Source organism: Pelodiscus sinensis, chromosome 27 (genome assembly GCF_052426305.1).
Source record: "Pelodiscus sinensis isolate ZL-2025 chromosome 27, ASM5242630v1, whole genome shotgun sequence".
Lineage (NCBI taxonomy): Eukaryota > Metazoa > Chordata > Testudines > Trionychidae > Pelodiscus > Pelodiscus sinensis.
Window position 1 is genome coordinate 16274488 of NC_143078.1, and position 24667 is coordinate 16299154.

General features: G+C 57.1%; 2 protein-coding genes across 2 annotated transcripts in view; one reads left to right on the forward strand and one right to left on the reverse strand.

Moving 5' to 3' along the window:
• The first annotated feature begins 537 nt into the window (after positions 1-537).
• On the forward strand, positions 538-1527 carry LOC102454082 (galanin receptor 2a-like). Its single transcript, XM_006132160.3, has one exon. It carries the CDS (start codon positions 538-540, stop codon positions 1525-1527), a length of 990 nt encoding a protein of 329 aa, XP_006132222.3.
• A 6061-nt stretch (positions 1528-7588) lies between these two features.
• Positions 7589-24667, reverse strand: part of CPNE5 (copine 5) — a 181423-nt gene continuing 164344 nt past the window's right edge. The window contains exons 19-21 of the mRNA XM_075910080.2: positions 21819-21876; positions 14249-14322; positions 7589-10748 (exon numbers count right to left, since the gene is read on the reverse strand). Of these exons, the coding sequence (XP_075766195.1) occupies positions 10560-10748; positions 14249-14322; positions 21819-21876 (321 nt within the window). The 3' untranslated portion in view covers positions 7589-10559. The remainder of the gene's footprint in view (positions 10749-14248; positions 14323-21818; positions 21877-24667) is intronic.

Below are 24667 nucleotides of genomic sequence, written 5' to 3' on the forward strand. Positions count from 1 at the left end.
CAAGTCTCTGCCACTCGAGCGATTGCCTGGGCGCTGTGGGGTCTCCGGAGCCCACGAGAGGGGATTACGGTGGGAGCCCTCGAGAACCGGCAGGGAAATAGGAATAACCCCGCCCCTGGAGAGGGGGCACCCAAAGGCGCCCGGCACCCAGAACTGAGATGCTGCTTGGCACAAGGGGCGGGGGATGGGCAGTAACTCAGCAGCGGGAGAAGAGCCCTTCAGGTGAGCAGCTCACGGCTGCTTCTCTCTAGCCAGTGGCTCCGGCGGGTGGATACGCACCAGGGATCCCGGCCAGGCCTTGGGCGACCTGAGTCAGGGCTTTGTCATATAGGCGCCCCCCCCCCCATCGCTCTGCTCAGACCTGCTCGCTGGTCCTGCGACTCCCACCCTCCCTGGCCCGCAGGACTCTGGGTAAGTGCCCCTGTGCCTCGGTTTCCCCTTCCGGTAAGGTGCACAGGGGTGGCCAGAGGGCAGGGACCTGAGCAGGGCCTGTTGATGGTTACTGGTGACTGTTCTCCTTTCTGTCAAGCTGGACCAATGGACTTCACGGACGGCGTCTTCCTCGCCTCCAACAGCAGCCTTGGCTCCGCCTCTGCACAGGCTGCAGGCCACCGCTTCCTTGGCTTGACCATGACGCAGCTCAGGTGCATCTTTGCCACTTTCTGCAGCCTGACCTTGTTAGTCGGCCTTGTAGGAAACCTGCTCATGCTGCTAGTCCTCACTGAGGGTTTCCAGAGCAGCAGCAGCAGCCACATCTCCACCCTGAGCAGCACCCTCATGGTCAACATCACCGCCTCTGACCTGCTTTTCCTCCTCTACAACGTCACGGTGCTGCTGCTGACTTTTCTCCAGGAGGACTGGCAGCTGGGGGTGGCCGTCTGTGTCAGCAGCCAGAGCCTCTCCATGTGGACCATGTTCTGCAGCTTTTACAGCATGGTGGCCACATCCATCCTGCGCTACGTGGCCGTGGTCCATCCCAGCTGCTCCTTCTCAACCAGTAAGTGCCAGCGGCTCCTGCTGTGCATGAGCACGTGGCTTCTGGGCTTCTGCGTCTCCATCCCCAACTGGATGCACCAAAGGGTCATGAAGGCTGGAGAGGCCCATCACTGTGTGCTTCTCATGACTCCTGAGCAAACCTTCCTCTACTTCATCCTTGTTGGGGGGGTTGCCTTTCTCCCCTTTGTGCTGCTGCTGCTCCTGTGCTACGGCAGGATCGTCCAGGTCCTCTGGTGCCGGCACAGCCACATGGCCCCTTCGGCAGGGAGTGCACAACTCAACCAGAAGGCCACGGTCATGATACTGACGGTGGTGACGGTCTTTGTCCTGATGTGGATCCCTGGCTGCGTGGTGATCTACCTCTCTGCCACTCACCGCCTTTCTCAGACGCCTGCGGCTTTCGTGGCCTCCAGCGTGGCCACGGTGCTGGCCTATTCCAACTGCTCCGTGAGCCCCCTCATCTGCTTCTCTCTTTCAGACCAGTTTCAGGGCAGCCTGAAAAAGCTGCTCTTTCGGAGAGGTCCCAGATGAGCAAGAACATGGAGCAGGCGGCTGACCCGGGCAGGCGTGGGATGTAGTTCAGCAGGGCTGTGATGGAGAGAGACAGAGCAGTGAAGAGGAAGGAGAAGGCAGACTGGGTGCCCCTTTCTCCTCGGGAACTAGGGGACAGCCAGTGGCACTGGGCAGCAGCAAACGTCGATGGATGAAAGGGAATCCTGTCTTTCGGCCTCCCAAAGCATCATTAACCTGTGGGACTCTATGCTACAGGATATGCCTGAGGGCAAGAACTTAGCAGGGTTGAAAAAGGATCGGCCAGGTCTCTGGAGAATTAGAATGACTGGTGTGTTAGGGACTATACAGTCAGGGCGCGAGCCAGCATCTTCACTGGAGAAACTTCCTCCCTCGACAAGTTGCTCCATCACTGCCCACAAGGGGCTGCCTCGGAAGCAGCTGGGACAGGCACCCGCCCAGTGATGATTCTGGCCCCGCTGTTCTGGTCCTGCAGGCTGTCCCCAGCGAGCACTCACTCGGGGCTTTGTGCATTTGGGGCCCAGCACAGACGTACCTGGCCCCCTTATTGCACTGACAAAGGCTTAAGCATATTTGCTGGGCACGGGTGCCATGGAAGCTCCATGCCTCCATCCCGCAGGCTGGCTCCGTGAGGCCAGAGAAAAGAAAGGCAGGCTGTTCCTTGGGTATCACGGGGCTGTTGCCAGGCAGTCAGTGTTTCATCAGGCGCAGGCGGGCTCACTAGCCTGACAAACCCCTCCCTGCCACACAACAGCATGAGAGGGCCACACTGCTCATGCTGATTTCCCCTTCGTCTGGCCTGCGCGGGCTGTATTGAAACTGACACAGCCTGTTGCCCCATGTGCCTGCTGCTTACGAGCCGCCCTCCGCTGCTGTTCTGGGTACGGTCACAGAACTACTCTTGATATGAGCCCTGCAGCCCAGGTCCAGGTTCTGCAAGTGATTCCTGTCTTTCTGATTGCCTTTCCAGTGCTCCCAGCAATTAAAAAACACCAACTCTCGAGCCAAAGACGTGAGTGGCTGGGAGGGGAATCAGAGACCTGGAATTGTGGTCCTGTCCATCATGTGAACGGGCTTTGGGTGTGTCCCAGCAGCAGCTCTGACCCGCGGAGGGGGTGTTCGGACCCAGAGCAGCCACGTGTGCTGCATGTCCATTCCACGTAAGTTGTGGAAGCTTTTTACCCCTTTGCAGAACCCATTGGGCTAGCCGGGGACCCCCTGGAGCGGCGCCAGCAAATAAGGGGTCCTATAGCACCACTCAGGCTATGCCTACACGGCAGAGCTTTCCCGGGGGACTCCTCGGAACTCTTGGATGCATTCTTTCGGCCTTCCTGTATCCTCATTGTGAGAGGGAGAAGGGATGTTCCCAAAGAGCAGGGTTTCCAAAATTTGGCCCCGTGTGGATGTCGGAAAAGCCTCTTCCGAAAAAAAGCAGAAAAAGAAATGGAAATTGTGGTTTGTAATTAGCGTGTCTTTCCGATGCGGACAAGCCGCAGCTGAGGGGGTGGGTTGTGCCCACGGAAACTCACAAGGCCACCTGCATTCTGAGAGTCCCTGAGGTGCTGCAGGGCTACTCGGTTTTTAAGTCTACGCCTGGGGCTAGCAAATGCCCGTGAAGTGGCTTCATTGCCACTCAAATGGCTCTTTTGCAGGCGCCAGCTCTGGCAGCCTTTGACACCTGTCAGTGAACTAGGTCCTCTCTGGAGCAAGCAGGGATAAGAACAGGCAGGCAGGGGACCAGTGATGCCTCGGGTTTCTGGGCGTCCTATGCAGCTGCACACTCTGGCTGGGAGGTCCCTGAGGGGGAAGGATTTCAGCAAAGCACAGTTGCTGTGGGAAGCTGGTTTAATCAATGGAAGCAGGCTCTTGCGAAGTGCTCAGCACTGGCCAGATTCTCCTGCCGGCTTTGTGGGGAGCAGAGCCAAGTGCTGCTGGAATTCCCACTCGAGAGCGGTTTTGTGCTCTATTCATTAAAAGCCAGTCACGTTAGGGCTGGGCTGGGGTTTTCACCCCCTCCCCTTCTGTTCCAGTCGGTGGGGGTTGGTACCACATCACTGCATCTGCCTCGCAGGTCCCCAGAGCCCGGCCATTCTCATGAGCCACAAGCCACTTTGTGCAGCAAGACGAGTGGTCGCTGCACAGCCCCCAGCGGGCAGCATCGATCGTGAGTGAGAACGCCACGGAGCGTCTGCAAGAGCCTAATGTCGCAATTTATAAAGCGTCCGTCTCCGCCTTGCCATACTGGCATGGCAGCATGAGCGATTGGCCCCTCTGCCTCGCTCCACTCGGGAGACAGACAGGAGCAAGCAGCGTCTCTAACAGACAGATGATTCTGGCTGACAGACTCTAGGAAAGAACGGCCACAGCCTCTGGATTTCTGCATTCAGACGAGAGACGCAGCTCCCACACGTCCAGGCTCCTGCTGTCTGCTCTTCCCTGCCCCTCGGCTCTGGGCACAGATGCAGAGGCTGTTTGGGGCTGAGTCGTTCACGCACGTAGCCTGCGATCCCCTCGCTAGCACTCTAGATCCAGGATTTGGGGCAACCTAACAAACAAGGTGTCCCAGCGCTCACAGTGTTCTGCAGAGCAGCCTCACCACCGCCTTCATCTCCTTTGCAGAGGAGGCAAGGCAGAGCGAATTGCAAAAGGCCACGCAGGGAGGCCGTGGGAAGTCCTAAGTCCTGCCTGCGACCTCTGGAGCACTCTGAAGCCACTAGCCATCTCCCAGGGAAGTTAAGCCGGGGTGGCCAAACTGCCTGACCCTCTGGGCCACATAGGACAATCTCAGAACGTCGAGCCCTGGGGAGAGCCTGCCGGGGCTTCAGCCCTGCTCCAAAGGAAGCTCTGAGCCCCCGCAGGTGTGCCCAGTGGGAACGAAGGCCCAAGACTCCCTCCCTGGTGGTGGCCAAATTTGCAGCTGACACAAAACTGCTCCCAGCAGTTACGTCTCAGCTAGACGGCAAAGCCTTGCCAAAGAGATCGCGCAAAACTGGGAGACTGGGCATAAAATGTCACATGAAATGTAATGCTGATAGATGCGAGGAACTGCAGATTGGACAACATAATCCCAGCTATTTATATACACTGATGGGGGGCTGAATGAGCAGCGAGATCTTGGAGTCACTGGATAGTTCCCAGAAAACAGCCACTCCGTGTGCAGCGACAGTTGAAAAAGCAAAGCGTTGGGAATCATTAAAAAAGGCCTAGAGAATAAGACAGAGAACATATTATTGCCGCTGTATAAAGCCATGGTACGCCCACATCTCGTCTGCAAATGTGATTGCCTCTTCTCAAAGATATAGTGCCATTGGAAAAGGGTCAGAAAAGGGCAACAGAACTGATTAGGGGTTTGGAACGGCTGCCATGAGGCGAGATTAATAAGACTGAGACGTTTCATTTTAGAAAAGTGACGAGAGGCTACACGCCAGAGGGCTGTAAAATCATGCCTGGTTGGAAAAAGGGAATAAAGGAACGTTATTTACTTGTTCCCACATTGTATTTGGGAAGGGAAGGGTGAATGCTTTGCTCAGGGCTGGCTCATTGAGGCTCAGCACATGGAGGCTGAATTTGAACAGTCTGAGGGCTTCGCTATTTACCTGGCCTGTGTCTACACTGGGCCACTTATTCCGGAAAATCAGCCGCTTTTCCGGAATAAGCTGCGAGCTATCTACACTGGCCCTGGAATTTCCGGAAAAGCAACGACGCTCTACTGTACAAAATCAGCCGCTATTCCGGAAAAACTATTCTGCTCCCACTCGGGCATAAGTCCTTATTCCGGAACACTGTTCTGGAAAAGGGCCAGTGTAGACAGCCCAGTAGTCTTTTCCGGAAAAAAGCCCCGATCGCGAAAATGGCAATCGGGGCTCTTTTCCAGAAAAGCGCGTCTACATTGGCCACAGACGCTTTTCTGGAAAAAGGGCTTTTCCGGAAAAGCAGCCTGCCAATGTAGATGCTCCTTTTCCGGAAAAACTGCAAACGGAATAGTATTCCGTTTTAAGCATTTCCGGAAATTCATGCCAATGTAGACACAGCCCTAGAGTGTGATGCTCTGGGGTTCAATATAGCAGGTCTATTAAGGGCTGTGAGGAGGAAGGGAAATCAATGGGCGTGTTTCTCCTGTTGACCGTCTGCTATGGAAACATGGCGGAACGCTAACGTAAGGTATGTTGACTCCAGCTACGCTGGGCTTGTAGCTGGAATTGCATATCTTAAGTCAACTTTCTCCAGTGGTGTAGACATGGGGTTAGGGCTAGCAGAGAAGCACAGAGTGGAGCCATAAGGATCAGGGATGCTGGAGCCAGCGATTTGATGCCAAAAGCCAATAATAGAAGTTAATCAATGAGACACACTCACACTAGGGTACAAACTATACCAGAAGGAGAGCACAGGCCGCGCTGGTGGGGGAGGGGCACTGTATGTGAATGAAAGCATCACATCAAATGACGTAAAAATCGTAACTGAGCCGTACAAACAGCATTCCAAGCTGCGAGCAGAACAGTGACTATGAAATGCTAAGGGAGAGTAGCAAGGCTATCGAACTACAAACTCAGTAACACGGGGGGAGTTCACCTGGCCCCACACTGACTGGGGACACGGCACCTCGGGACAGAGAGAAAGTTTTTTATGACGGCTTCTTGGAGCGGCTGGCTCTGGACCCCACGGGAGGAGAGGCAATTCTCGATTTAGTCCTGAATAGCTGGACTGCTTGGAAATACTGGCCACATCTGAAGAAGTGGGCTGTGCCCCCGAAAGCTCACGATGCCATGTCCATATTTCGTCGGGCCTTACGGTGCTGCCAGACCCGTGGTGGGTTTTTAAGTCTGTCCTGTCGCAGACTAACTCGGCTCCCCGCTCAAGCTTTTAGAACTAAATGTAACGTCCCTGCGGCGGGAACAGCAGCGCTGCAGCCGGCGTAAGGGGCCGCTGGAGGCAGGGTGCCTGTTAACCCCCTGCAGTCCTGGGTGGGCAGGTTACAGATGGTGCCATACCCCGCCCAGCCAGACCCTCTGTCCCGGCCACGACTGCAGTGTTTAGCAACGCTATGAGCTGGAGCCCCAGGCTGGCTGTTCAAGTGCTGGGCCGGGCTCCCTGGAGGCTGAGGATGGAGAGGCCGGGTACAGCGCTCGCTCTGTGAAGTGTTTGCCCCAGTGCGTGGGGGTCTGTTACTTTTCCTGTGAGAGGTCAGTCGACGTGCCGCGATGGGGCATGCAGCGCCCTGGCTGAGGAACACGGCACTACCCCCTAGGCCTGGAGAGGTTCTGGTCCCGGCCCTGCCCTCAGGGCAGGATGTGTGTCCTCCTGCAGTGGACGCAGGGCTAGGGCCCCGGGAGTGGGAAAGGAGCCTTGTGGGGGTGGCTGGTCCCTCCTGCAGGTGCAAGTTCTGTAGCTGCTGGTCCGGCAGGGCTGGTGCCAGCTGGAGTTGGTGGGGGCTGGTGATGAAGAGGTGGGGGGGCTGTTTGCAGGCCAGAAGCGGGGGGCTCTGGACAGGGCCGTCACCACTGTTAGAGGGAGCCCAGCACGGCGCAGTCTAGCGCTGAGTCTGGCTGCGGTGGAGAAATGGAACTGGAATCCCGCCCGCGCTGACAGCACGAGACGGGGCCAGCCCTGAGCCAGCCAGTCCCACCCCAGCCGGGGAAACAGAAGGGGGGGGGAGGCTGCTCAGGAATTGCTGTTGAAACCAAAGGGCTCCTGCCTCACACCAGGTTCCCATCTGCTGCTGGGGTTTCCGGCTGGGTGCAGACAGCGGCACGTGGGCAGCGCTCGGGGCTCTAGGCAGCAGGCCCAAAGGGCAGGCGTCGGCGGGGGAGGACTCATTGGGTTTCAGTGCCCTGGCACAGCGCAGCACCAGCTGCAGGGGCAGCGGAGAACTGGGAGCACTAGCCAAACTGGGGCATGACTAGCCCGGACGGCAACCAGGGACCAGCCTAATGTGAATGAGCCCGAGCCGTGCGCCCTCGGAGAGCACCTTGCAGGGATCTGCCTTCCGCCCTGGGGGCTCGCCAGAGGGGACATTGCTGGGGGCTCGTGGCGCCCGCGGAGGGCAGGACGCGCGGGGCTGGGCTGGAGTAAAAAGCACTGTTTATTTCAGTGTAAGGCAATCCAATACAAACCAGCGCACACCAGACACTGGACACGAGTACAAGAGTGTAAAGTCTAGAAAGGTCCCCCCCATGCAAATACCAAACCCCGCGACCGGGAGGGAGGGAAAGGAGCCGAACGTCCCCAGGGACATGCTGGGTGGTTGCTGATTCTCAGAGCTGGGCGACACCTCCTGGCGCTTGTAAAGACAAGCTGGATGGGAGCGTGGTGGCCCCCTGCCCCTGCAAACGAACCCCCCCTCCTGGAAGACTCATGTTCCTTCAGCAGCACTGGCTGGCCACCCTCATGGGCCTGGTTCGAGCTGGGATTTCACAGCCCCATGGTCATGCGACCCACAGCGACAGAGCAGGGGAGCTCAGCTCGGACATGCAGCACGCCACAGGACTGCACTGGCATGCACCACCGACAGCTACACTGCACAGAGCGGGGCACGGCAGGGTCAATGGACAGAAACAAGTACAGAGCCGGTGGCCACGCGCTGCCTGCTCCCTGCTCCCACGGCACCGGCCTGCTCTTTGCCAACGCTGCACGTGGCTGGCACGTGGACCCGGAGACCTGCCTGCTGCTGAGGCAAAGGCCGGGAGGCCAGAGCTGGGAGGCGCTATGGTCATGACCCCCGGGTTGGAATGACGCCCATGGAGAGATCCCTCCCAGGCCGAACTCCCCTCCCTTTTCCCCAACCCAGCTGAACGAGGGGTCTGGCGTCAGTCTGGAGCCGCCAAGGCAGCGCGGAGTCCAGTGGCACCTTCATGACTAAGGGTACGTCTACACTAGCTCATTAGTTCGAGCTAGGTAGGGTAAATATCCCGGCTTCATTTGCATGTTCCCGGGCGCCGCCATTTTTAAATCCCCCTTAGTCCGAACGCCGTGCCCGCGGCTACACGAGTAGGTAGTTCGAATTAAAGATCCTAATTCGGATTACCATTATCCCTCTGGCTGGAAAAACAATCCAGAAAATACTGGAAATGTGCAATGTGCCGTGTCCGGTATTTCCTGGCGGGGGTGGGGAGAGCGACCGGGAGGCGGGCGCGACTGGCGCTGGAGCCCTGGCTGCGTGTGAGGAGAAGGGGCAGCCTGGTCCGTGCTGGTCAAGCGCGAGGTGGCGCTGCAGCCGGACTGACTCGCGCGGGACGGGAGCACCCGGAGAGCTGCACTGTCTGGGTCACTCTGCTCCCCGCCGGCTGATTCGCTCCCCCGCCCCCTCCTAGCCAGCCGGTTGATTCTCCTCCCGGCCATCCCCCCCAACCCACCGCCAGCTCTGCCTCCCGCTGGCCGGTTCCTGCTCCAGATCTTCCCCAGCCAGCCCCACTGTACCCCCCGCCAGCCCCACTGCACCCCCCGCCAGCTCTGCCTCCCGCTGGCCGGTTCCTGCTCCAGATCTTCCCCAGCCAGCCCCACTGCAGCCCCCGCCAGCTCTGCTTCCGGCGGCCAGTTCTCCCCTCCTCCTCCTGAGCTCCCCTGGCCAGCTCCGCCCCTGCCAGCCGCCCCCCCCCCCCCCCCAAATATTCTGTGGCCAGCCCCATTGCACTCAACCCCACCCCAACCGACCAGCCCTGCTTCCCGTCGGCCCCCCTGTCTCCCCCGCTGCTCCCCCTCCTCCCGGCCAGTCCCCCTCCCCCTGGTATTTTTTTATGACTACCTGGTCACCCTAGGCCTTGCCCCTTCCCATCTGCCTTCCACTCTGCCCCCTAGAGCTTGAGTATCCCCAGGTGGCCGCTGGCCTCAACATCAGGAAGCCAGGGGCGAGGCCCCAGCCCTGGTGATCTGGGCAGTGCAATGCAGCCAGCCCCAAGGCACCATGCACCACGGCTCCCAGCCCCAGGGCACCAGGCCGCATGGCCCCAGCACCAGCTGCTCTGCTCCTGCGACAGGCAGGCCAGCCAGCCTGGGCTAGCCGTGGCAGAGTGCTGGGAACCGCAGGAGGGGCCTGGCCTGGGGCAGAGCATGGCTGGGGTGGGCTAGGCTCAGCCTACCCCTGCTGAAGGCACCGCTGCCCATGCAAGGCTACTGTCCAACAAGGCCTGAAGGAGGGACGGGGCTCTCCGGGGGTTTACCGATCGGTCTCCTGCTGCCCTTTGCCATTGGCACTGGGCACGGAGAGTGGCACACGGGGATGGGCTGTTCACACCCTGCCAAAGTGCAGCCCTCCCACCTGGCCGTGCGGCACAGCCCAGGGAACAGCACGTGTAGCTCAGGGCGAGGGATCCAGTCACCGTGGGCACGAGGTTCACCTGCCCTGCGGCGCGGGAGCAGCCATAAGCACTAATGGCCAAACACTGCTTCCCGCCCCGGCGGCACAGCGGCTCGAGGCCCCCACTGCGCCCGGGCTGGGAAAGAGCGGGAGCTCAACCGTGTGGGTCTAGGCAGCCCCCAACGCTCTCTGCCACATTGCACTGGTAGATGCTGGAGCGTTAGCAACTCAGAATATGGGTGCAGCCTGAGCATCAGCAGAGCAAGCAGCGCGGAAACCTGGGCTCTGCAGCCAACCAAAGGTCTGCCAAGCTGGTACATAAGCCAAGACAGCCAAGAGCAAGGAGATGGGTGAAAAGGCAGCAGCCTATGAGCTATAAAATACTCTGAGACCTTTGGAAAGGGGAGGAGAGAAAGAGGCTGGGGGCCTGGCAGAACAGCTGATCTGCTGAGACCCAACAAAACCAGGTGACGGGGGATTCCACTGCACTGTCTGCTGGGGTGACAACTCCCCCCACCCCCCTTCCGGAGAGGAAGCTTGTCAGGTGCTGGGCTTGTCCTCTCGCTCCTTTGTGTCCGAGTCCCACAAACCTTCCACGGACGCATGAGGATGAGCCGGTGTCGGACCCCGACAGTCGCCGTCCGCCTGCTGAAAGCCGAGTGTGGAGACAGTCCAGGGAGAACCGCCGTGGGCAGCAGCTAGAGCCAGAGCTGCCCAAGCGGCTCCCCTTCCCTCCTGCTGGTCAGATCTGCGTCTGCAGGGTGGGGCCGGTCGGGGTGTACGGAGGGGGTGCTGGGCTGGGCTTGATGCCCTGTCCCTTCATGTAGGAAATGAACTGGTCGGGGATCTCCGCCAGGACGTCTTTGGCCAGGCGGGCCATGCTCAGCACGTGGTTCCCTGTGCGGTCGATGTAATCCCGGAAGGGAACAAACTGGAGAGAAGGAAAGCAGGTCAGGGCCGGGGACGCTGCGCCTGCGCACGCTGGAGGTGGGGCCTTAGGGCTGCCCTGCGTTTCCCCAGCCAGTCTGCGCTCGACGTGCCCTGCAGGGCAGGCTGCGGTGGGGCGGGCGTCACAGCCGCACTGGCTAGTTTGGGAAAGGGCAGACGATGAGAAGGGGGGGCCAGGAAGTGTTCATTCTGCTGAGCCCTGGTACGGGAATGGGGGTCTGGGGCAGTGGTTCTCAAACTGCGGGGCGCCGCCTTCCCGGTGATCCCGGCTCGGCTCTCAGCCCCCCGCCCCGAAGCAGGGAGCCGCGCTGGCGCTCCAGCCTCGCACCCCCGTGAGGTTGGTGTGTCAGCTTCCCACTGGGGGCAGCGGGGGAGGGGGAAAGCCCCAGGCCTCGTTGGGAAGCAGGACTAGAAGCGTCTCCACACTGCCACTCCCCCTCCCGCCTGGGGGAACAGCAGCGCATGGATGCACTGCCTGGAGGATTTCCCCATTTCTCCCATTGCCCGGAGTCTGGCCAATGGGAGCAGCAGGAGCCCATGCCTGGGACGCGGTGCCTGGGAGCAGCATGGGGCGCAAAAGCAAGTAAGTGCCCCACCCCCTCATGCCAAGAGCTGGACCCTAAGTCCCCTTCTGCTCCCAAGTCCAATCCTGCACCCTCCCCCATCCCAGACGGACACCCTAGCCACCGCCTGCTCCTGCACCCTCCCTTGCTCCCGTCCCCTTCCCCCTGGCCAGACACCCTACCCACCGCCTGCTCCTGCACTCTCCCTTGCTCCCGTCCCCTTCCCCCTGGCCAGACACCCTACCCACCGCCTGCTCCTGCACTCTCCCTTGCTCCCGTCCCCTTCCCCCTGGCCAGACACCCTACCCACCGCCTGCTCCTGCACTCTCCCTTGCTCCCGTCCCCTTCCCCCTGGCCAGACACCCTACCCACCGCCTGCTCCTGCACCCACCCTGCTCCCGAACCCTTCCCCCGGCCAGACACCCTACCCACCGCCTGCTCCTGCACTCTCCCTTGCTCCCGTCCCCTTCCCCCTGGCCAGACACCCTACCCACCGCCTGCTCCTGCACTCTCCCTTGCTCCCGTACCCTTCCCCCTGGCCAGACACCCTACCCACCGCCCGCTCCTGCACTCTCCCTTGCTCCCGTACCCTTCCCCCTGGCCAGACACCCTACCCACCGCCTGCTCCTGCACTCTCCCTTGCTCCCGTACACTTCCCCCTGGCCAGACACCCTACCCACCGCCTGCTCCTGCACTCTCCCTTGCTCCCGTCCCCTTCCCCCTGGCCAGACACCCTACCCACCGCCTGCTCCTGCACTCTCCCTTGCTCCCGTACCCTTCCCCCTGGCCAGACACCCTACCCACCGCCTGCTCCTGCACCCACCCTTGCTCCCGTACCCTTCCCCCTGGCCAGACACCCTACCCACCGCCTGCTCCTGCACTTTCCCTTGCTCCCGAACCCTTCCCCCTGGCCAGACACCCTACCCACCGCCTGCTCCTGCACCCACCCTGCTCCCGAACCCTTCCCCCGGCCAGACACCCTACCCACCGCCTGCTCCTGCACTTTCCCTTGCTCCCGTACCCTTCCCCCTGGCCAGACACCCTACCCACCGCCTGCTCCTGCACCCACCCTTGCTCCCGTACCCTTCCCCCTGGCCAGACACCCTACCCACCGCCTGCTCCTGCACCCACCCTTGCTCCCGTACCCTTCCCCCTGGCCAGACACCCTACCCACTGCCTGCTCCTGCACCCACCCTTGCTCCCGTACCCTTCCCCCTGGCCAGACACCCTACCCACCGCCTGCTCCTGCACCCTCCCTTGCTCCTGTACCCTTCCCCCTGGCCAGATACCCTACCCACCGCCTGCTCCTGCACCCACCCTTGCTCCCGTACCCTTCCCCCTGGCCAGACACCCTACCCACCGCCTGCTCCTGCACCCTCCCTTGCTCCTGTACCCTTCCCCCTGGCCAGATACCCTACCCACCGCCTGCTCCTGCACCCACCCTTGCTCCCGTACCCTTCCCCCTGGCCAGACACCCTACCCACCGCCTGCTCCTGCACCCTCCCTTGCTCCCGTACCCTTCCCCCTGGCCAGACACCCTACCCACCGCCTGCTCCTGCACCCACCCTGCTCCCGTACCCTTCCCCCTGGCCAGACACCCTACCCACTGCCTGCTCCTGCACCCACCCTTGCTCCCGTACCCTTCCCCCTGGCCAGACACCCTACCCACCGCCTGCTTCTGCACCCACCCTGCTCCCGTACCCTTCCTCCTGGCCAGACACCCTACCCACTGCCTGCTCCTGCACCCACCCTTGCTCCCGTACCCTTCCCCCTGGCCAGACACCCTACTCCCAGCATGCTCCTGCACTCTCCCTTGTTCTTGCTCCCTTCCCACTGGCCAGACCCCCTACTCCCACCCTACTCCCTGAACTCTATTTCCCATCCAGACTTCGCACCCTCACCCACTTCTGCACCTCACCACCTGCCCATACCTCACACCCAACCCCCCTCCTGCCCACATCCTGCCCCCCCATCCCTATCCCACTTGCTGGCAGTCTTGTCCCGCACGCTGAACCCTTCATTTTTGTCCCACCCCCAGAGTCTAGGGGGTCCACAAAATCCATTAACCCTGGAACCCTAGAAGAGTAAATCTGGTTTACGGGAAGCCCTGAACCTCGGTCCTCCCTGTCCTTCCTCCCCCCCCCCCCAGCCCACGAGGCTGGAGCCCCAGGGTGTGAGGTGTCTCAGTTGGGGCCCACATCAGTGAGGGTTGGGTTTTTTTTGCTTCTCACTTGTGTGGTTCCCGACTGATTTTTCTGTTGATTAGTGGCAGGGGCTACTAATAAAAGGGTCCCCACCCTGCCATAAGTACAGAAAACATGGAAACCTTTTGTGGTGGCCATAACTTAATATTTTACTTGATTTAAAATGAAGTTTGATTAACTAACATGAGAAAATTGAAGCACTTAAATCTGTTTAATAATTAAAATGAATATTTCCCTTCTTACTGGTGAAATTAAACTGTTCTTCCTAGCTGCAGCAGCAGCAGCATGGCTCGGGTGGGGTGTAATTAAGTAATTAACGGCGAGTTTCCATTAGCAACTGGTAGTCCACGGAAAGGTTTGCATTGAGCCAGGTGGGCCACGGGCCAAAGTTTGAGAACCACTGGCCTCGGGGTATTTTCCGCACCAACCCAATAGACAGCAGAAAACATTTTCTTTTGTGATTGACAATCCCACCCTTCTCCAGAGCCTCCACTGACACGTCCCACGTCCTCTGGCAGAAAGCTGCGTGAAGCGTGCCAGCGCTCAGGTGTGCTGCTGACCCCCGCCCCCAGACTGGGCTCCAACACTGCTCTGGGCTGGAAAATTCCGTCTGCCCTGAGACAAGCTGGGGAGGCCGGAAGGATCCGGGAAGGTTTTGGCCCGACGTCAAGGAGAAGAAGGGGCGGGAGAGCACTGAGCGAGGAGAGCGGCTTTACCTGGACAATGTCTCGCTCGGCGATTTTCCCTCGGGACGAGATTCTGATGTCGTCGCCGTCCAGCTCCACCATAGCTGCGAAGGCGGGAGGGGAGAGCACAAAGGGTTAACTGTGCAGTCAGTGACAGGGGGAAGGATCCCAAGGGCATTTCAGTGCAGAAGAGGCCGAGACAGGGGCTGATTAATACATTGATCAATGATGAGAAAAAACAAAAAATTCCCCGTGACCAGAGATAGTTAGGAACGTCGGAGAAACCTACCTGAGCCATGGGAACGGGCAGCACAGCCGCAGAGGAAATTCAGTGCCGATCCACTCAAGGACATGTACACTGGCAGAAATCATTTGAACCACTCATGTGTCTTAGTGGGTTCTAAATTGACTGTAACCACTCAAGAAAAAGACCTGAATGTCACTGAATGTAACCCACTGGAATCTCAGTTCATTGCGTAGCTGCAGTATTAAAAAAAAAACCTTATGGGGTTTAGGGAATGACAGAATATACAAATAAAATATTGTAATGCTCTTAAAGCAACGGGACATACACACATTCCGCTCTGGTTACCCCATCTCAAACAATGATGTGACAGAAACAGAGGTGGTTCTGAGATAGCTGAGGAAAGAATGTAGAGGCTGGGGAAGACGGTTGTAGAAGAAAAGACTGAAAAGATGTGGGCTGTGTCCTTTAGAGAGGAGAGAGATAAAAAGGACATGATTGGAAAAGAAATACTACAGAATAATGATCCCAAGTAATAAATGGCAGAGCGACGGTAAAGCAGGAGCTCCTGTTTATCTTGACATAACGAGAAAGGGGACAGTCACATGATGGGAGGGCAGCATATTTAAAACTGAGTCACAGAAATACAACATTCTAATGAAACATTCAATCGTCCTGTGGAACTCCCTGCCACAAGGTATCTCTGGGGCCACAAGTTTAGAACGCTTCAAAAATAGGATCAATCACACCTGAGAGTAATTAGAGCAGCAGCAGTTACATTAAATAAGACTGAACACAGCTCTGCTGTATCTTGCAGGGAGTGGAACCTGAATTCTGTGGCAAGCCCCCACGCAGAAATTCTACACATTCTGCAACAATTTCAGCAAATTAAAAACATATGTAATAAAAGGTGATATTGAATGAAATATTACAATGAGCAATGGAATCAGCACAGATCCTCTATGCTCTTCATTTTGGGGTTGTGGGATATGCAAATTAGGTGTATGTTGCTGCTAAAATGGTCAGCAAAGAAACAGGTAATGATGACACTGTCATTGTCATCTTTACACTTCAGAGTTAACATGCACCAGTGAGCAGATCACACCTCTCAAAGGGTATGTCTCCACTTGCAGCCTAATTCGAACTAGGACTGCAAATGGAGGCATTCAGAACTGCAAATGAAGCCCGGGATTTAAATGTCCTGCGCTTGATTTGCATCTTCCTGTCTGGGCGCCATTTTTTGAAATTTACAAGCCCGAAATAACTGCCCACGTCTACATGCGGCAGTGAAATGGGCGTTCGAAATAAAGCCCTAGTTTGAACTACCTGTTAAACCTCATTGCAGGAGGAATAACAGGTAGTTCGAACTAGGGCTTTATTTTGAACGTCCGTTTCACTGCCGCGTGTAGACAGTCGGCAGTTACTTCGGGCTTGTAAATTTCAAAAACGGCGCCTGGCCGGGAAGATGCAAATCAAGCGCAGCCACTTTTGTGCAAAATCATGCCAATGTCGATGTAGCCTTAATGTATAGAGCCCTGCAAATCTGCGGCTATTCACTTTATATCCATGGCTACGTCTACACTGGCATGATTTTCCAGAAATGCTTTTAATGGAAAAGTTTTCCGTTAAAAGCATTTTCGGAAAAGCGCGTCTAGATTGGCAGGATGCTTTTCCGCAAAAGCACTCTTGGGAGGTATCCATGGACTGGGTTAGGACACTGCTCAAGTCCCGCCCTAGAACCCATGCAGCTGCTCATGTTTAGAGCACTGACCCAGACCATCTGTTTGCCTCCATTGTCTTCTGGCATGCCTGCCTGAGCTCCTTTATCTTCACATGGCACTGCTGGGCATCAGGACGTATCCCTTTTCCACCACGGCCTGTGTGATCTTGTTCCTCTCCCCACACAGTAATGAGGTCTAGGATCTCCTTCACGCTCCATGCTGGAGCTCATCTGTGACCCTGGGCATTCATGGTCAGGTGTGCTGCTGAGGTGTGCAACCTGCTCTGAAAGACCCATGCTCCATACTTGCCATAGAGGAAAAGAAATTCAAGCTTTCTCCTGTGCACCTGGAGAGCAGCAGAGTTGAAAGTGCTGGCTAGAGCAGTCACGCTGGGGCACTGTGGGACGCCTCCTGGAGGCCAAGAACATCGTCTTTCCCAGCACTGCATCGGTACCACCCTAAAGTCAACCATGCAAGGTTGAATTTACTGTTAGTCCTCATGAAAAGCAGAAGTACTGAAATTGACATTAACAGCCCCTAAAGTCAGTGGAATGGGCTTGGTGGGGGTGTGGACTCACTGTTTAGAAAATCGACCTAAACTCATAGTGTAGACCAGGCCTAAGTCATGGACAAATTGAAAGAATCAGGTATGAGGAAAGAATACAAAGAAACGACAGAAAAATACCACCTTCTAGAGAAAGAAATGAACATGGTTGAGACATGGAACAGTGTAAAAAATGGGATTATGAAAATAGCTGAACAAAATGTTGGCTACAAAGCCAAAACAAAGAAAGTGAGGTGCATAACAGATGAAGTGCTGCAGCTGAGTGACAAGCATGGGAAATGGAAGGAGAATACAAAGGAGGACAAAGTCTAAGAGCCGAGTACACTGGCAGAGAGAGAAAACAAAAAGCAGAGAGACGCAGGAGTGCCTGGATAAGCACATAGCATAAAGATGCAGATGAATGTGTGAAAAGCAATATGTCATGGGCTGTGTCAAATGGTAAAAGAAATGAGTGAGACATAAGAGTGGAAGATATCAGCAGTAACAGACAAGCACAGACAATGTCTGAGAATGCACAGGCAACAAATGAGCAATGGAAAGAATATTTTGAAGAGCTGCACAAAGTGCAGATGAAATGCTGCTGGAGACACTTCCTAGCACAAATGCAGGACAGCAAGGGTACGTCTAGACTACATGGCTCTGGTGCAAGGGTACGTCTAGACTACATGGCTCTGGCGCCAGAGCCATGTAGATTAGTCTAAGGAAGCGGCGATTTAAATAATTGCCGCTTCATTTAAATTAAAATGGCTGCTGCGCTGAGCCGATCAGCTGTTTGTCGGCTCAGCACGCTAGTCTGAACACTCCACGGTCGACATCAAAGGCATTTGTCGACCACCCCGTTATGCCTCGTGGGATGAGGTTTACCAAGGCAGTCGACAAATGCCTTTGATGTCGACCGTGGAGCGTTCAGACTAGTGTGCTGAGCCGACAAACAGCTGATCGGCTCAGCGCGGCAGCCATTTTAATGTAAAGGAAGCGGCGATTATTTAAATTGTTGCTTCATTTGGGTGTGTCTAGTAAACTAATCTACATGGCTCTGGCGACAGAGTCATGTAGTCTAGACGTACCCCAGATGTCAGAATTCGAAGAAGAAAAAGAAGAAGAAGTGGTAAAGATCTCAGTAGAAAATCTGAAAATGACAATGGCACTTGGAGGTAACCATGTAACTCCAGAGCTGCTGCAAGCTAGAATATATGCTAGCGGCTATGCATGAGCTATTTAGCAAGATTCACAGAGAAAAGCAAGCGCCGTGCAAATGGGAGAAACTAATAACAGTACCAACCTATAATCAAGAATATTTCATGAGGCATAAAGGATCTGCCGATGAAGGATTCTGGGGTTGGTAAATCCCCATCTAAACTGCTGCGCTGTGCCGACAATCAGCTGATCGGCACAGCGTGGCAGCCATTTTGATGTAAATGAAGCGGCGATTATTTAAATCGCCACTTCATTTCCCTTTTGTCGTCCTGCCTAATAGATCTGTCGACAGAGCCATGTAGTATAGACACACCCTTCCCGATTCATTTTTCATAATGAAACAGCAACACGGAACACAGCTCTTAAATGAGTAAAGCAACCCAGCCTACGGTCAGTAGAAGAGAGGAATGCAAATATACTGGACTACTGTTTTATACACATAGCTACTGTTTCCAAATCGCCACCAAAGGAAGGGTCAGGGCATGCACAAGATGGGCGGATAGTACAGGTTGAACTTCTCGAGGCCGGCACTCTCTGGTCCAGCAACATCCATGGTCCAGCATGATTTGAGTTAGCTGGACGGCCACCTATTGAGGATGTGGCCAACTTCCCATGGTCCCATAACATTTGTTTACAGCCACCAGTCCTGGCTCTCCGTCTTCAGTGTTGTTATGAACACTTAGTCAGAGTTTCAATGTGCAGGAACCAAGTGTCCGTTTGCAAGGCAGGGAGGGTCACCTCCCTAGGACATACGGGCAGCGAGGCAGGGTTGGGCCACGTGACAACGGTCGAGCCAGTTCCCACAAGCCTTTGGGGTTTCTAAAGGAGCGTTGGGAGCAGACAGCCCCTGGTACCAGGTAACCAGGAGTGACTTTGTGTGGACAGAGCAGCTCTTGAGACATGGAAAGGAGGCCTGGAGCTCATGCTGGGCTTTAATGCCTGGGTCCCTCCACTCCATTCGTGAAACCCCGAGATGCCACTGCACGTGGACAAATCGATGAGCTCAGCAGGTTCAGACCAGCGGTTTTTTGAGGTTGTAAATTAAATGAGAAGAAAACATGTTTTTTTCAGCTTCACAGTGGGAACATCTGGCTATAGCGGAGGCCTCCAAGGCCCCTCGCCTGTCTGCGAGGTGCAGGATTCAGTGCCCTACAGTGGCTCCTACCCAGGGTGACTCCAGGGAAGATGGATTTGCAAACTGTCCAGACAGACATTGACCTTGACTCTGGAGAGCAGACGCCCTTAGCCTGGCGAGGGCAGCCTGGCCTTAGGAGAACACCTGGCCAGAGCAGCCTAAGGACCCGGGATTACATTTGCTGCACCAACAGATCCTCTGCAGCAGACCCAGATTGGGAAGAGCCAGTGCAGGTCAGGAGTGACGGGCTGGCGAATGAAGGCAAGAGGCCCATACTGCCAGAGAACAGTACTGGAGTGTCTTCATGCTACTGAAGGAGCAGGGGTATGGAAAGACACCAAGTCCGGGAGCCGATAGATTTCGTGGGCTGAGTATGGCTGCAGATGTTAAGGACCAGAGACCTTCCCGTCTTACCTATCGAGATAGGAAAGTGCCCGCAAGAAGGGGCAGAACCCTCAAGGAAATGCCTCAAGTCTGTACACCGTGGGCGCGCAGACAAACGGACTCGAAAGGTCTCTGCGGCTGGAAACGTACGACACTTTCTCACCGGTGGGGGAGGCACAACCAGCGGGGGATGAAGGACTCTGACAGCTGTGGCGGTTGCATGGCTCACCGCGCTGCGTCTGCAGCAAGCAAGCGAAGGGATCGGAATCGCGGATGCTCCATGGGGTTTGCTGACACCAGAGCGCCACGGTGAAGCCCTGTGCCTCCCACATGCGAATAACGGGAGAGAGGAGAAAGTGAGCTGCCATTGGCTGCATGCTCAGAGCCGGTCGAGACCAGCATATGAAGCGCCCTCTTTGCACAGAACACCAGCCACACTCAGCTACCCACAGCTCTCCTCGTAAGATAATTGCAAACCCAGGCTTCCCTGTGATGTCACGTCCAGGCAGCAAGAACTGGCAGGATGCCCCCTGCATGGCGGGAGACACAGCAGTGTAACATCAGTGGCCTGAGGGCAGCAAGCCAGAAGGCGGAGGAAGAGATGAGCCAGAAGCCAGCATGCCAAGCAAAAGGTGCCAGGGAAAAGGAGCATTATGTGCCCATGCAGGAAGGAGAGAAGGTGGCTACGCAGCTGGGAAAGCAGCCTGGAAAAAATCCCAAACTTACTCCTTTTTGGGGGGGATCTTCATGGGAAGTAAAAATGAAAGATCTTTGCTGGTACAAAAAGCTAGAGCTCACCCCTTTAGCACCTGTGCAACGCCAACAGGCAGAATCAAAGCGGGGCCCTCTGGAGCCAGCCAGCGCTGAACTAAGCTGTAGAGCAGGGTCGCTCTCTTGCTCTGTGTAAGTGATGTACGTGCCAGGAGGTATGTGGGTTGCACATGGAGAACCGGTACCTGGGTTCATTGACAGAAAGGAGATGGCAAATACTGCGGACGTTCCACTGCATCTCAGATTTGGAGGTGCCCCAGCTGGTACCTGTGGCTTGTAAGGCTTGTAACAGGAGACCAGTTGTGGAAGTGCCTGGTGACTTTGGGGCCTCAGCATTACCAGGGCATCCCAGTTGCTAATGAATTAAAGTAAATTAATGGAGATTGCCTATCTCCTAGAAGTGGAAGGGACTTTGAATGGTTATCTAGTCCAGTCCCCTACCTTCGCAGCAGGACCAAGTACCATCCCTGACAAATTTTTACCCCAAATGGCCTCTGCAAGGATTGAACTCGTGACCCTTGGCTTAGTAGGCCAATGCTCAAACCACTGAGCTATCCCTCTCCCACCAGCTCCACTGCCTTGTGAGATATGAAAGCTCCGTCCTTTGGGACCAGCACACCCACAGCAGAGGGGCTAGGTCTGCAAAAGGGACTCTGGTGCCCAATGTCCCTGTAGGCACTTCCCAACATGTAGATGTCACGTGGGTACCAGGCATCTGAGGCTCTGCCCTACCTCTCCTCCCAAGGCTCCACTCCTGCCCCACCTCTCCCCACAAGGCCCTACACCTGCCCCACCTCTCCCCCCAGACCCCACATCTGCCCCCTCTTTCCCCCCAATACCGCATATCTGCCCCACCTCTCCCTGCAAGGCCCTACACCTGCCCTACCTCTCCCCCCCAGACCCCACACCTGCCCCACCTCTCCCCCCACATCAAACAAATTGGACATCAGAGCTTGTCAAACCTGGAGACACAAGCCAAAACTGGACTGACCTGGTGAGCACTGGCCAATGGCAGCCCTGGAGGTCACAGATCCTCGAACTCCTGCTCAGGTGCCCCAGCCACACCCCCATGTCTGCCAGGAAATCCTGCCGGTGCCCATGGCCCCGCCCACACCGCGCACAAAGTCCTGACCCCGCTGAGCTGCCGGGCAGCCTGGCTCACCCCTAAGCCCTGGCAGGATTCTCAAACTAGGCATCAGTCCTCCCACCTTGCCCGGGGCCCATCCAATAGGCGCGCTCAGAGCATGCCTGCCAGACCGACTCCCTTCCCCCACGGCACATGGAAGAGAGAGGGGGGCAGGTCCCATGGCCCGTAGCGGGGAGACCTGCTTTCACACCCCTGCCTGGTTTGGAACAGGGCTCAACTCATGGGGTGGCCCAGGCTGCTCCTGACCCGACAGGTGGTTCCGTCAGGAGACATGGAAGGGGACCAGCCCCACACAGTGCATGGGGGCCGGGGGCCTAGCTCGGGGCGGGGGTGCTCTCTGACTGGCCCTGGGGCTGATGCCGGAGGCACACAGCCATCCCGCCACACCTGGACAAGTGCCAGCTGGGGTAAGCACAGGCAAGAGAAGGGGGCTCACCGTCAAATTCGGCCTGTCCAACTCCCACAATGATGATGGACATTGGCAGCTTGGCAGCCTGTGGCAGAGGAGCAGGGGGAGGGTGGGGAGAGACAAGGGAACAGAGAGGGGGAGGAAGGAAAGAAGGAACAAGAGTTTATGGCACAAAGCTGAGCCCAGTGACACCCCAACAGCCTGGGTGATCTGGAGCTGAGTCCAGGCCCAGCCCACGCGGCTTTCGCAGAGGCCTGGGAATGCCCCAATGTATGTCCCTTTCAAAGCATTCCTCAGCTTGCCGTGGTCTGCCCAAGCCCGCGCCCATGGCCCCGGGGCGCTAGGGAGGCTCCGCACAGCATGGCCAGGGCTGCTGCTAATGCCTGAGCCAGGGGAGGTCGGGCCCCAGGGCTCTGGCACGCACACCTCGCTGGACAGGGCAGGGCCTCTGTGCCCTCTGCTGCTTGCCCTGGAAAATGAACGGGCACTGGCCGCTGGCTGCACAACCTCACAGCTCTGCCCCAAGGAAGGCTTAGGCAGGGGAGTGATTCCAGACAGGCTTATGGCTAGAGGCCAATGCTGACCTCTAAAGAAGCAAAACTCCACTGCAGCCAATAACAGTTGTGCTGATTTACCCCCGTGTGAATGAGCGGGGAGCCGGGATCAGTGGGGGGGGGGGGGCTCCAGATTCACCCCAGTGTGAATGAGCGGAGCCGGGATCAATGGGGGGACTCCAGATTCACCCCAGTGTGAATGAGCGGGGAGCCGGGATCAATGGGGGACTCCTGATTCACCCCAGTGTGAATGAGCAGAGCCGGGATCAATGGGGGACTCCAGATTCACCCCAGTGTGAATGAGCGGAGCCGGGATCAATGGGGGACTCCTGATTCACCCCAGTGTGAATGAGCGGGGAGCCGGGATCAATGGGGGACTCCAGATTCACCCCAGTGTGAATGAGCAGAGCCGGGATCAATGTGGGACTCCAGATTCACCCCGGTGTGAATGAGCGGAGCCGGGATCAATGGGGGACTCCAGATTCACCCCAGTGTGAATGAGCGGAGCCGGGATCAATGGGGGACTCCAGATTCACCCCAGTGTGAATGAGCGGGGAGCCAGGATCAATGGGGGGACTCCTGATTCACCCCAGTGTGAATGAGCAGAGCCGGGATCAATGGGGGACTCCAGATTCACCCCAGTGTGAATGAGCGGAGCCGGGATCAATGGGGGACTCCTGATTCACCCCAGTGTGAATGAGCGGGGAGCCGGGATCAATGGGGGACTCCAGATTCACCCCAGTGTGAATGAGCAGAGCCGGGATCAATGGGGGACTCCAGATTCACCCCAGTGTGAATGAGCAGAGCCAGGATCAATGGGGGGACTCCAGATTCACCCCAGTGTGAATGAGCGGAGCCGGGATCAATGGGGGACTCCAGATTCACCCCAGTGTGAATGAGCAGGGAGCCGGGGTCAATGGGGGACTCCAGATTCACCCCAGTGTGAATGAGCAGAGCCGGGATCAATGTGGGACTCCAGATTCACCCCGGTGTGAATGAGCGGGAAGCCGGGATCAATGGGGGGGACTCCTGATTCACCCCAGTGTGAATGAGCGGAGCCGGGATCAATGGGGGGACTCCAGATTCACCCCAGTGTGAATGAGCAGAGCCAGGATCAATGGGGGGACTCCAGATTCACCCCAGTGTGAATGAGCGGGAAGCCGGGATCAATGAGGGGGACTCCAGATTCACCCCAGTGTGAATGAGCAGGGAGCCGGGATCAATGGGGGACTCCAGATTCACCCCAGTGTGAATGAGCGGAGCCGGGATCAATGGGGGGACTCCAGATTCACCCCAGTGTGAATGAGCGGAGCCGGGATCAATGGGGGGACTCCAGATTCACCCCAGTGTGAATGAGCGGGGAGCCGGGATCAATGGGGGACTCCAGATTCACCCCAGTGTGAATGAGCAGAGCCGGGATCAATGGGGGACTCCAGATTCACCCCAGTGTGAATGAGCGGAGCCGGGATCAATGGGGGACTCCTGATTCACCCCAGTGTGAATGAGCGGGGAGCCGGGATCAATGGGGGACTCCAGATTCACCCCAGTGTGAATGAGCAGAGCCGGGATCAATGGGGGACTCCAGATTCACCCCAGTGTGAATGAGCGGAGCCGGGATCAATGGGGGACTCCTGATTCACCCCAGTGTGAATGAGCGGAGCCGGGATCAATGGGGGACTCCAGATTCACCCCAGTGTGAATGAGCGGAGCCGGGATCAATGGGGGGGACTCCTGATTCACCCCAGTGTGAATGAGCGGGGAGCCGGGATCAATGGGGGACTCCAGATTCACCCCAGTGTGAATGAGCAGAGCCAGGATCAATGGGGGGACTCCAGATTCACCCCAGTGTGAATGAGCGGAGCCGGGATCAATGGGGGACTCCAGATTCACCCCAGTGTGAATGAGCAGAGCCGGGATCAATGGGGGACTCCAGATTCACCCCAGTGTGAATGAGCAGAGCCAGGATCAATGGGGGGACTCCAGATTCACCCCGGTGTGAATGAGCGGGGAGCCGGGATCAATGGGGGACTCCAGATTCACCCCAGTGTGAATGAGCGGAGCCAGGATCAATGGGGGGACTCCAGATTCACCCCAGTGTGAATGAGCGGAGCCGGGATCAATGGGGGACTCCAGATTCACCCCAGTGTGAATGAGCAGAGCCGGGATCAATGTGGGACTCCAGATTCACCCCGGTGTGAATGAGCGAGAAGCCGGGATCAATGGGGGGGACTCCTGATTCACCCCAGTGTGAATGAGCGGAGCCGGGATCAATGGGGGGGACTCCTGATTCACCCCAGTGTGAATGAGCGGAGCCGGGATCAA